At 55.7% G+C, this 12485-nt stretch overlaps 1 protein-coding gene across 2 annotated transcripts in view; it reads left to right on the forward strand.

The window, feature by feature from the left end:
- The window catches only part of HIP1 (huntingtin interacting protein 1), a 139839-nt gene that overhangs the window by 54507 nt on the left and 72847 nt on the right, over positions 1-12485 (forward strand). Inside the window, exon 1 of one of the 2 annotated variants that reach the window (XM_059414669.1) lies at positions 6639-6774. The exons of the other annotated variant lie outside the window; for it this stretch is intronic. Within the exon in view, the coding sequence (XP_059270652.1) occupies positions 6757-6774 (18 nt within the window). The 5' untranslated portion in view covers positions 6639-6756. Of the gene's footprint in view, positions 1-6638; positions 6775-12485 lie in introns of those variants that run through there. 2 annotated transcript variants of the gene reach the window in all.

Here is a 12485-nt window from a genome sequence, read left to right on the forward strand (position 1 = left end):
CCCCCCCCCCCCCCCCCCCCCCCGCATATACCCACAGCGGAGACACCTGGAACATAGCAGCACGCAGGTGCGGAGAGGCGGGGACAGGGACTGGGGGCCAAGAGGCAGCAGGCAGGGCCCACATTTGAATGACAGGTGCCCAGTGCCCTACTCTGGGAATTTAGGGCAAGTCACTTTGCGGAAGGCAGGGGAATTCGCTGTACTCACAGGCTTTGGGATGAAGAAAAGCCTGTAAATAAAAACACATACTAATAATCGCATAGTTTAAACTGCCTGCCCATCCTGGTGAGGGCAGATATCCTACAGGTGGGGCAGGGCCAGGGGTCGGGGATGCCCAGGGGTTGGGGACGCCCAAGGGCGGGGCTCCCTGTGGAATTCTCTGCCCACCCTCTGCCCTGACCCCCCTGGCTGTTAGCTGTGGCACCCTGGGGAAGCCGCCTGACCTCTCTGGGCCTCCCTCTCTTCCCTGTAAAGTAAGGACAAATGCAGAACCCTTCGTATCCATGGTTGTTTAGAGACTAAAGAAACAGTACTTGTTGTCATGCCTGGCACGTTAAGAACTCAGTAGTGTTCTCTGTGGTTACATTTATTCTCCACACGACCCCCCCCCCCCAACCACCCACAGCGCCCACCTGCCGACTTGTCACCCGAAACTCTACCTTCAGATACTTAGATCCACTCTAGACCTAGGAATGCTTGTGTTTAAGGATTTTTTTTTTCTTTTTCAAGTTGTACGTGTGGTTATATCCCCGCATAGAGAGGCAGTGGAGGGCTTTTCCCACTGGAGTCAGGGTGACACGTTGACAAGGCCACATTCCGCTCAAGGAGACCCAGGTGGGGGGCGCCTAGGCGGCTCAGTCATTAAGCATCTGCCTTGGGCTCAGGTCATGATCCCAGTGTCCTGGGATTGAGTCTGACATCAGGCTCCCTGCTGGGGGCGGGGCGGCTTCTCCCTCTCCCACTCGCCCTGCTTGTGTTCCCTCTCTTGCTGTGTCTCTCTCTGTCAAATAATTGAAAAAAATTTTTTAAAGATTTTACTCACTTATTTGACAGCTATCACAAGTCGGCAGAGAGGCAGGCAGAGAGAGAGGGGGAGGCAGGCTCCGTGCTGAGCAGAGAGCCTGATGCGGGGCCCGATTCCAGGACAGGGAGATCATGACCTGAGCTGAAGGCAGAGGCTTTAACCCACTGAGCCACCCAGGTGCCCCAAATAATTAAAATCTTTAAAAAAAAAAAAAAAAAAAGGAGACCCGGGTGGGAGCCCTGGCAGTGGAGCCACCAGGCTGGAAGTCCTGCTGGGTCACCTGCTCTGACCGAGGCTCACTTGCCGCAGCTCCCGGGGGAGGAGGAGTGGGAACCACTGAGCTGTTGGCTGAGGCTGGTGTCCTTTCTGCTCAGCAGGGGTAGCTCAGGAACTGCAGTGCCTTATTTTTTTTTGCCCGGAAACCTCTTTATTTACTCTCCTTTTAATCAGGATGACTACTGACACCCTTGGCTTTTTATCCTTTTCTTCTTTTGACTTAAGCATTAAAAAAAATCCAGAACTTTTTAGGAACTAGGCGCCAAGTAAATGGAGGGAATGACTGTTTGGGGACGAGCTGGGGCCAGCCCCCCCATGCCCTGCGGGCCTTCTATGCACCAGATTGCTTAATCTCACACCAATCCTGGAAGGTATCTGTAAGCCCTGTTTTTCAGGTAAGAAAACAAACATGCAGAGAGATTAGGGAAATTACCCATATCCAGAAAGTAATCGAGCCAGAATTCAGCCCGAAGCCTGTCTGACTCCAGAGTCTACATTTCCTTCTGTAATATCCACTGTTATGCAAATAATGATTTTTTTTTTTAAGATTTTATTTATTTGACAGAGAGAGAGAGAGAGATCACAAGTAGGCAGAGAGGCAGGCAGAGAGAGATGGGGAAGCAGGCTCCCTGCTGAGCAGAGAGCCTGATGTGGGGCCCTGATCCCAGGACCCTGAGATCATGACCCAAGCCGAAGGCAGAGGCTTAACCCACTGAGCCACCCAGGCGCCCCTATGCAAATAATAGTATGTCAGGACATCCCCCTTATAAAATACTGAAACACCATCCGCAAAGCTAATGAACCTTTGGACCCTCCCTCCCCGTCTCAGTGCCTTCCTCCGGGATCAGTGGCAGACTGTCTCTGCAAAGCCTCACCTGCAAGACAGGTGTTGTCATAACACCTGTTCCATCTGCCTTTCCGGATGGTTTAAAGGATCCGACGGGAGAAGGGACAAAAAGGCATTCTCTGAACGTCGCCGCCCTCTGCAGCTGCTGCACAGTAACAGACGTTCTCGAAGGCTCTTTTGGAGGGAAGATTGTTTGATTGAAACCTCATTCCTGGGAATCCCGCCCTAGGATTTGCAGACCTGGGCCTGGAAGTGTGGTACGGATTTGTAGGGCTGGGCTGCAGAACCGCGGCTGCCCAGTAGGTGTCACCCTCGACCAGGACTCATCCGCCGCACCTTTGGGGGCCCGCGTGGTACTTTTTATTGTTTAAGGTGAAGCGGTGATATGGGAATTGAAAGTCTGGCCAGAGGCAGGGCGGGACGAAAGGCCAGTGAGGCCCAGCCCCTGCCCGAGGAAGCTCACATGGGGAGCACGGAGAGCCCAGGGGAGGGACCATCCCTTCCCAGGATGATTCAGGCTATGCACAGGGGCTGTCCATTGTAGGACGGGTGACCAGCTGTGCCTGGATGGGTCAGGGATGGCATCACAGAGATGGTGACAGCTGAGATGGGTCCTGAAGGACGCGAGCAAGAATCTTCTAAGCTGAGAACATGGGAAGGGCATTCCAGCAGCGTCCTGAGCCCGTGCCAGCAGTTCGATGGGTCAGGACTTAACTGATGGGCGGGGCGGCGGAGGAGGAGCCCGATTAGTAGGGACCCTGAGTGCCAAATGACCTATGGAGAGGTTTGCCCCCCCCCCCCCCACATCTAAGCTGCGGTTAGATGTGTGGAAGAGGTAGCCGAGCGGAAGAGCCTGGAGGCAGGGAGGCTAGTTAGGGGGCTGCTGTTGCCCAGTGCGGGAGCCGTCAGGTATGGGAAGGGAAGACCCAGACTGGAAGCTGTTTGCAGGAAAGCATCGCATGGATGTCGAATCCAGATAGATGGTGGTGGGGGTTGTCAATGGAGGAACAAGGCTGACTTCGAAGTTTCTAGCTTACACAGCAAAGTGTGAGGCAGAACCACCAGGGAGACAGAAAATGGGAAAACAGAGGGAAAGAAGAATATATCTTTAGACTCCTTGAGTGTGAGATGCTTGGGAGACTGAGGCCCCCTCCCACCCCCTATCCTTGCCCCCGGGGTAGAGGTGCTGAGTCAGCAGCTGGATGCGTTGGCCTGGGAGCTGGTAGAGACAGAATAGAGTAGCCGCTGAGGGTCCCAGCATTCTTCTGAACCCGCTGTTTTCCTCCCTCTCTCCCTTCCTTCCTTTCTTTAAAGGTTTTGTTTATTTATTTGAAAGAGAAGATGGGGAGAGAGAGCACAGGGCGAAAAAGGGAAGCAGGCTCCCCGCTGAGCAGAGAACCTGATGTGGGGCTCGATCCCAGGACCCTGAGCTCGTGACCGGAGTTGAAGGCAGACGCTTAACCGAATGAGCCACCCAGGCGCCCCTCTCTTTCGGTCCAGTTTACTCAAAAGAGGCTCCCCCAGCCTAAGGCAGTGGCCCATAGCCTCATGGGGTGCCTCATGGCACAGCCACTCTGGAAGGGGGGGATCCCCAGGCAGGGCCTTCCTCCTCACCTCCCCTCCCAGTCTGAACCTGTCTGCCCGAGACCAGTGAGAGGAAAGGCAGGCCCCCAAAAGTGTTTGTGTGCTGGGTGGGCCTGGCAGGGGGTGGCCAGGGCAGAGCAGCTCAGCTTCTTTAAAGATGCTGTTTCCTCCAATCCTGTGTGCGTGTGTGTATTTGTGCATATACATGTTTGCATGTGGGTACCTGCTTATTTGCCAGCTGCCCGCCCCCCCGCCCCTGCACCCAGGTTCAGGAGAACCCGCCTGCTTCCTGGCTGGCCTCTGCTGTCACATGAGCAGTCCGCGGGGAGGAAGTCCGTGGGGAGGGCAGCCCCAAGACGTCCATGACACCAGCCCTCACTGACCTTTGGGCAACATATTAGTTTCCTGTGTTTGCTGTGATAAATGATCAGACATTTGGTGGCTAAAACAACATCAGCTTATTTCTTCCCAGTCCTGGAGGCCCCGAAGTCTGATACTAGTATTCCTCGGCCAAAATCAAAGTGTTGACAGGGCCATCCTCCTTCTAGAAGCTCTAGGGGGATATCTGTTCCTTGCCTGCACGAGCTTCCGGCAGCAGCCAGCATTTGTAAGCTTGTAGCCGTCTCACTCCGGCCTCTGGTATGTTGCTTTATCCCTTCTGAGTGTCACGTCTGCCTGTTAAAAGGACACACGTGATTGCATCTGGGGTCCACCCAGATAATCCAGGGTCATCATCCCAGTTCAGAATCCTAAACCGAATCGTATGTGTATATTCTTTCCTACAGACCGTAGTATTTAGAGGCTCCAGGGATTGGGACGTTTTACCTTCGGGGGCCATCATTCAGCCTATTATGGGTGACGTTTGAGACATTTCTTTCATTTGACCCTACGGCCTGTGTGCAGTGTGAGGCAGGGGTCCCGATCCCCATTTTAATGAGAAAATGGACTTTGCTGGCTTGGGTGCCAAGATCTGTACCAGGAGACCTTGATCTGTTGATCAACCCCAGGCCTAACAGTTCGTAATATTTTTTAAACACATGAAATCTTACTTATTTACTTATTTTTGGGAGAGGAGATCTTGGTACATTTAATCAGGCAGCAAATAACCTGGCTCTCATTTACCTTGGGGGTCGGTGCTGGCTGGTGAGGATGTGCTGGCGTGCTTCCTTCCTGCCTCTTGGGGACATGAGTCAGGAGAAGGGGCTGTGGGAGCCCATCCCACTGGAGCAGACCAGGGCCACCTCCGGAGTTCCCCACGTGGGGCACAGTGCTGCGAGAGCTGGGCTCGCCAGGGGCAGCCCTGGGACAGGGCAGGTCACACTCAGGGTTGGACAGACAGAGAGACCCGGGCCCAGAGATCCCTTAGCTGATGCCGAGAGCCCTGTAACTGGGCTCCAAAGCCAGGAAATGAAAATAACCACCACAGTGAAAGCCCCATACATTCCTGTCCTATTTTTATGTCTTTTATATCATGCTGTTCTCACATCCCCCTAGGAGGCAGGCAGAGCAACATTTCCCATTTCATAGACTGAGAACTCAGACTGGAAGGGGAGGGGGCCTTCCTAGTCGGCCCAGCAGGTCCTGGGGCCTGATGGGGGACTGACTTGGCTAGTGTTACCTTCCTGGCCCCTTGGTGTGTGGCCAGAAGGCCCGGGCTGTGGATGGGTCCCATCACCTGTTGACCGCAAAGGGTTGCTCTCTGATGGCCTGGGAAGCTCTTTTTGGCTTGGGCTGCACCATCCTTACTCAGGATTCTCCTGACCCCAGTCCCTGCGAGGTGTGTGACCTGGGACAAATCACTCCCCCGCTCTGGGCCTCAGTTTCCTCATCTGCATCTGGGTAAAGCAGGGTCGGTGTTAGTGGCCTCCGGTCCCTGAGGACTTGGCGTGAGCCCCAAACCTCCCTGCTCAATAGAGCATTTGAGGCAGCTCGCCTTGAAACCCTAGGCTTGGATGTCCAGGCTTTTCCTGCAGAGAGTGCCCAGGAAGAGCATTTGCCTGGAGCCCTTTTCGGCCACCAGCTGTGTCTGGGGCAGAGAGGAGTGTGGGCCTCCCACTTATCTAAGGGCAGACCAGCAAGGAGTGGAAGAGTCGGGGATTCTGGCTGGAGAGAAGGCGCTGCGTTCAGGACACTCGGTATCGAGGAGCCAATTTCCCTCGGCGCCGGAAGGGCTGGCTCCGGCTCCCTGGCGCGGGGCACCGAGCCTTCCGGGGGTACCTGTTCCACTTCCTGCTGCGCGCCCGTCCCTTTGCAGACCCCAGACTCATCCGGGCGTCCCCTCCGGATTAGCCGCAGGAGGCAAACCACCGGCTCTGAATCCCGCCTTTGTGCAGGGAAGCCAAGCGGGGAGGGGCCGAGCGGACCCCCTGCCCCCACTGGAATGTCGGCTCCCGCGCCCCCGCCGCGCTCCTTCGCGGCCGCCTCCCCGCGCACTTCCTGAGCCCCACCGATCCCACCGCCCCGACGCGCACCCGCGCGCGCGCGCGCCCAAACACACTCATGCTCCGGCACACACTTCCCGGCGGGCCCGGCGGCCTCGCTCCCGGCTCGGCGATCCCGGCCGCGGGGCTCCGGGAGAAGCGACCTTTTGTTATTCAAATCACACCCTCGCGGCTCGCCCGGGCCGCAGGCTGCGGCGGCCCCGGGAATCCGTCCGCTCCCGCGTCCCCGCGCCCCTGCGCCCCCCACCGCAGCGCCTCCAGCGGGTCGCCTCCAGCGGGTCGCGGGACTCCCCGCCCGCGGAGCCGCGCCTCCCCCGCCTCCGGTGCGCGCTGCGGCTCCGCGCTCTGCCCCCTCCCCCTCCCCCTCCCCGCCTCCCCTCCCCCTTCCCTTCCTTTCTCCGGTCCAGCCTCGGTCCTGCCGCCGCCGCCGCCGCCGCCGCCGCCGCCGCCGCCTTCCCCAGTCCGCGGGGGCCCTGCCGGCCGCCCTGCCCGCAGCATGGCACCATCCGGGCGGAATTAGCCGGGAGCAGCATTTGGGGGAAGCGGGATCTCCAGGGGTGGGGGGTTGCCCTGCAGCCTCGGTCATGGATGTGAGCAAGATGGTAAGTGGAGAGCAGGGGCTCTGCCCTGGAGCCTCCCCTGGTCCCCGTCCTCCTCCACCCCCTTCCCTCTCTCCCTCCCAGTCGGCTTGATCCATTGAAAGTTTCTGGATTGTTGATCCTGCTCGTCGGCCCCAACTCCAGGCGTGCTGGAGGAGGGAGCCCGGCCAGGATTGTGGAGGCGGCTGGCCGGCAGGGATGGGGTTCCCGGTTTCCCGCCGCGCTGCCACCAGGGCTGCCCGGGAGAGCTCACTAGACCCCGGCGAGAGGGCTGTTGAGTTCTCCTCTCAAACTGGGAAATCAGCCTGGCAGCTGGAGGGCCGGGCTGCGGGAAGGGGGCTTGTCCTGTCCTACCCACTGTAGGGCCCCCTGCTTGTGTACCTGTTTAAGATTTGTGGGAAGATTTTTGGACTGAGCCGGTGGGCAGGGTGGGGGCACAGGTGGGTGACCTGAAGGGTAGTGGGGAGGAGCTGGGACTTTAACCATCTTAGAAGATGGGGGGGGGGCAGGAATGGAATCCTTGGCATGGACGGGGGATAGTCTAGATGGACTACTTGTAAACCTCAGGGGCTTTGGCCTGAGGACCCGCAAACACCTTTGCCTCTTAAGCTTCAGACTCCAGGAGCACAGTAGGAGCTGAATACATTGTTCATTGATTGATTGGGGAGCAGCCCTCCAGAGGTAACAGGATGTGATTCAGGGGTCTCTGAGCACTGGGGGCAGCAGGTTTTCCCAGAGGTCCCAAGTGGCTCCCCCTCAGAGTGGAGATTTAAGGGTGTCTGTGACGTCCCTTGGTAGTCAGGCAGCCTGACCCTGGCTTTAGACCAGAGTGCCCCCCACCCCCTGCAATCCCCAGGCTTACAACATTTGAGGGCCTGTGTGTCAGGCTGGAGAGTTATCTGGTGATGGATGGTCTCTGCTGGTGTGTCTTTGTGTCCGGGGGGAAAAAAGAGGTCTGGGTCTGCCTGTTCCTTGGGGAAGAGAAGGTACTGGAATTTCAGTTCATCTTATGTAGAACTAGGCTTGTTTCCCCAGAGAGTGCATTTTGAAGTTACCATTTCTATGGAGAAGGCAGGTGAGCTCCTGGCCCTGCCAGGCCTTTGGCATTCTGTCTTGGGTAGGGGACAGTGGGATGGGGAGCAGGGGATAGGTGAGAACCGACCCTTCTGTGTCAGGAAAACAGGTGCATTCTGCGCGCTGCCCTGGGGCTGGGAGCTGAATGCGAGTGTCGCCGGCTCCCATCCTCACATGAAGACACGTAGCCGTCCGTGGCTGGACAGCGCTCAGAGGCTAGTCCGCCATCCCCTGTGTGCCTACCGTGAAAGCCTATACTTTCTTTGGGCAACATTAGAACTACCTTTCACAGAAAATCCTGGTTGCAGCTGTGATGGTGGGGAGGTGGAAAGCTGAGTCGCAGCCAGGTTTTCTGGAGATGGGGCCAGGATCACCTGCCCTGCACGGTGGACCTGAAGCTCTAACCCAGTGGCCAGCGAGCCCCATCACACCCAGCTTCCTTCTGGCTCTGAGCTGAGATTCCTTCCACAGCCTTATGAGGACCAGCTTACAGAGCTCAGAGACGTGTGTCTTCAGAGCTTTGGGTCCCCTCTAACTCTACCGCCTCTGTCCGTCCCTCTGCTCATGAACTCAACAGAATTTATTTGATACCTGTCATTTCTATAGCAAGTGCTATGTGAGGGACATGGGAACCTAATCTGTGGCCTTCCTACTCCTCTGGGCCCTTAGCATCTGGGTGGAGGGGTCCAGAGAGAGGCAGCCCAACGCAACAGTTAGTACCAACGCAGGGCCCGACCGGAAGGCCGCAGCTCCGGGGGCCATAGGGGTCTGCTGAGGGACTGGGTGGCAGAGTTCAGATGGAGGACAAAGCCTGAGGCCGGGACTTCAAGCCTGGGTGGGGTTTGCTCTACTGAGAGCAGTGAGAGGCTTTGCCTGTTGGAAGAGGTGTGGGAAGAGGAATGGGCAAGGCCATCTGGTGAGGCTGGGGACATTTGGCCAGGGCAGGTTTAGATCAGGAAATGTTGAGGTCGTTGGTTGGGGCCAGATCAGAAAGGCCTTGAATGCCACCCAAGGTGTTCCGACCTTGGGCTGTAGGAACTAGGTAACCTCTGGAGAACTTGGGGCTCAGGAAAGGCACATGTCTTGCCTCTTTCCTCTTAGCGTGTGGTCCACACAAAAATGAGATGAAGTTCTCTTTCATCACCAAGCACCAGTCCAGAAACAACTGTCCAGCTCTATGTTAAAAGCACAGACGCTAGACTGTGCAGAAGAATCTGACCCACCCCAGGGAACAGGCACCTGCTTCCCATTCCTGCCAAAGGCCGAAGTTCCCTTTTCTGTCCCCACCACTAAAGCCCTCTGTCTGGTTTGATGTCCTCACTCTGGGGGCCACTGGCTCCGGGGTCAACCTCAAACCCAGCATTTCAGCCACATCTTTGGCAGAGCCTGACATCGGGTGGGGAGAGAGGGGGATCCTCTTGCTTACTGCCGAGTGAGAAAAAGCAGATTAAAGTTCACCCAATTCCCTACGTGCTTTTGAGCAAGTTTTGCTTGTTTGTTTGTGGTTTGTTTTGTTTGGTTTTGTTTTTTTTAAACCTGTTTGCCTCATCGGTAAAATGAGAATTATACCTGCCTAGAGCATCCTAGTGAAGGTTGGAAGTCATTCTTTCAAAGCACGGGCTTAGGAAGTCCTTATGTGTGGTGGCTTTTAAGAGAATGTTGGTTTCCAGAGTCTTATCTAAGATGACTCTGACCTCCACCCCCACACACCCTTTCCTTGACTGGTTGTTCATTTATTTGTTTAATCTCTACACCCAGGGCAGAGCTCCTTAAACTCAGGATCCCCAGATCAAGAGTCACCTGCTTCTCCAACTGAGCCGGCCCGATGCCCGCGCCACCCCCTTATTTTCTTGACTGGCCTGAAGAGTTGAGTGTAGGCTCTGTTTCAGCGGACGGCTCATGGGACCCGTTCTTCCGCTTCTACTTCTCTTTCTGAATGAAGGCACAAAGTGATGGGGACAGCGGGTCCACCAGCTGCTGCGAGTGATGAATTTTTGATGACCTCAGATTTCTGCCCAAGGGAGAGCTTGTTTAACATGGCACCTGGGTGCAGTGGGGCCGCCTTTTGGGGACTGTGATGGAGTCTGTGCCTTTAGCAAACACAGAAGATTCAGGGCTGTCCTTCGGGGAACAGAGCCAATGCCATCAATTCTTCCAAAAGAACGTATAGTTTGTGTAACGATTTACATCTGCCGAGTGCTCTACAGTTTACAAAGCCTGCTCATGCTTAGCACCCCCCTGTGAGGAGGGCAGAGCAGAAGTCATTAGCCACGTTTTACAGATAAGAAAACTGGGGTTTAGAAGGTGATGTCCGTCCAAGTGGTGGAACTAGGTTTTGTCGCCGGTTCTCCTGGTCACCAAAATGTACGCTATGATGACCGAGATAAGGGGGGAGGGGAAAAGAGTCAGTGACCTGATTCTGCGGTGGACACAAGCCAATCAAAAAGGACAGACTGGAGGGGCGGTGGTCTTTGGCCTCGGGGGCCCCAAGGGGTGGGGGGCTTCTGCCAGTCTGTGTGCAGACTGCACGCCTTGTCAGTTACCCACGCCTTGTCAGTTACCTACCACTGTTTTCAAAACTGGGGTTTCTTCCCCAGTTTTCTCTGCTGCCCTCCTGAGATCCCCCAGTTTACTGAGCAGGCAAACGAGGGGTGGGGAAAAGGTGTTTCAGGTGTTCAGAGTAAATGATAATGATGGCAGGGCAGGAGCAAGCTTCTGGTCGACGTGCATTGCGGCTGACGGGTGCCCGTGTGTTTGCTGGGCTGAGGGGCAGCACAGGGAAGAGCGATGCCGACGACTGTCCGTGCAGCCCAGATAGGCAAATAGCCATGTGTCAAGGAATGCTTTTTCCCACTTAGGGTCTGAGCTAGGTAAGCAGTTAAGGCTGGACACGGGTGGCCGGCTTGGTGAAACCAGGCCAACATTTTCAGCTCTGGGTTGTAAACTCGGGGTGGTGGGTTGCGGGCAGTATTTGCACGAGTGAGTTCGACAAGAAGGCATCCAGGTATATTACATGAGGAGGTCAGCATTCGTGCATGAAACTGGCTTTGGAGGTATACAGTATACACACGTGCACGTCAGTAAAGACTGGCCTTGTACAATGTATTTTTTACTATGGTCAGAGGCAAAAAAAAAAAAAAGTTTGGAGTCTCTGACTTAGAGAGTGTCCAGAGCAGAGCGAGGGGGATGTCAGCCTTGCAAGATGAGTGGAGTTGTTCAGCTTATAGAAGAGAAAGCCCCAGGAGGGCGGATGGTTGTCTTTGACTCATGGAGGGCTGTTGAGACAAAGAGGGAGTGCACGTGCTCCACAGGGCTCTGGAAGGTGGGATTTGTTTCAAGAGAGGCTAGATGTTGGCTGGCCAGTGCTTCCCTATAACAGAGGCATTCTGTGGCAGAATCAGCTCCCTGGAGAGGGAGAGCACCTATCTGTCCACTGGAGCTGCTCCGGGACCCTGGGAGAGTCTGGTCTCCGAGTCCTCGCCAGCCCTGGAGACGGGCTCAGTGTTCAGGCTTGGGGAAGCTCAGAGTCCCGTGGGTGGATGGTTGCAATCTAGCATGGCCGTATCACCATAACACTGGGGAGCCGTTCCAGCGACATGTGTCCACAAATCCTAGCTGTGTGCGCTCCCCGGTGTGGTTCCTAAGATTCAGTGGAGCATGGTGGCTCGGCAGCCTTCTTCAGACAGTCCCCAGAAGAAGGTCAGGGGTTGTGGATGACGGCCAGCGAGGAAGGAAATCTGTTACTTGCCTCCTTCAAAATTACTTAGGGAAAAGAGTTTTTTGTTTTGGCTTTTTTTAAAAGATTTTATTTGTTTATTTGACAGAGAGAGATCACAAGTAGGCAGAGAGAGATGTAGAAGCAGGCTCCCCACTGAGCAGGGAGCCGGATGGTGGGGCTCGATCCCAGGACTCTGGGATCATGACCCAAGCCGAAGGCAAAGGCTTTAACCCACTGAGCCACCCAGGTGCCCCCAGGGAAAAGAGTTTTGACTATCATCTTATGGCTAGTCTTTTTTTTTTTTTAAGATTTTATTTATTTATTTGACACAGAGAGAGAGATCAAAAGTAGGTAGAAAGGCAGGCAGAGCCCGACACAGGGCTCGATCCCGGGACCCTGAGATCCTGACCTGAGCTGAAAGCAAAGGCTCAACCCACTGAGCCACCCAGGCACCCCCTGTGGCTAGTCTTACTGTCACTGATTGTGTCACTAAGATTGTGTCCTAGCAGGATGCGGTTCAGTCCGACCACACACATATCGGATACTCCCCATTTTGTGTTTCCCGGGATGTAGACATTCAAATGTTAGATCTGGAGCTGAGGACGGCCAGGTTGTAGGCAGAGACAGAGACTCCCTTGAAATGAGCTGACTGAATGATACGTGCCGGTGACAGAAAAAGCAGTCTCCCCTGGATTCTTTTCTCCCTTAAAACGGCCTCGAGGAGCAGAATTTAGTTTCCTTGGAGGCTCCTCCAAGCCTCCCCGCCAGGCAGGGGCTCAGTTCAGAAGCAAATGTAGGTTTTAGGACACTTGAGCCCACCGTGCTCAGCCGTCCAGAGAGAGACCTGCCCATCCCTGCCCTCTCCGCACTGCCCTACCACCGCGCCCCCCCCCCCCCCCCCCCCCCCCCCCCCCCCCCCCCC

This window comes from Mustela nigripes, chromosome 11, assembly GCF_022355385.1.
Source record: "Mustela nigripes isolate SB6536 chromosome 11, MUSNIG.SB6536, whole genome shotgun sequence".
Lineage (NCBI taxonomy): Eukaryota > Metazoa > Chordata > Mammalia > Carnivora > Mustelidae > Mustela > Mustela nigripes.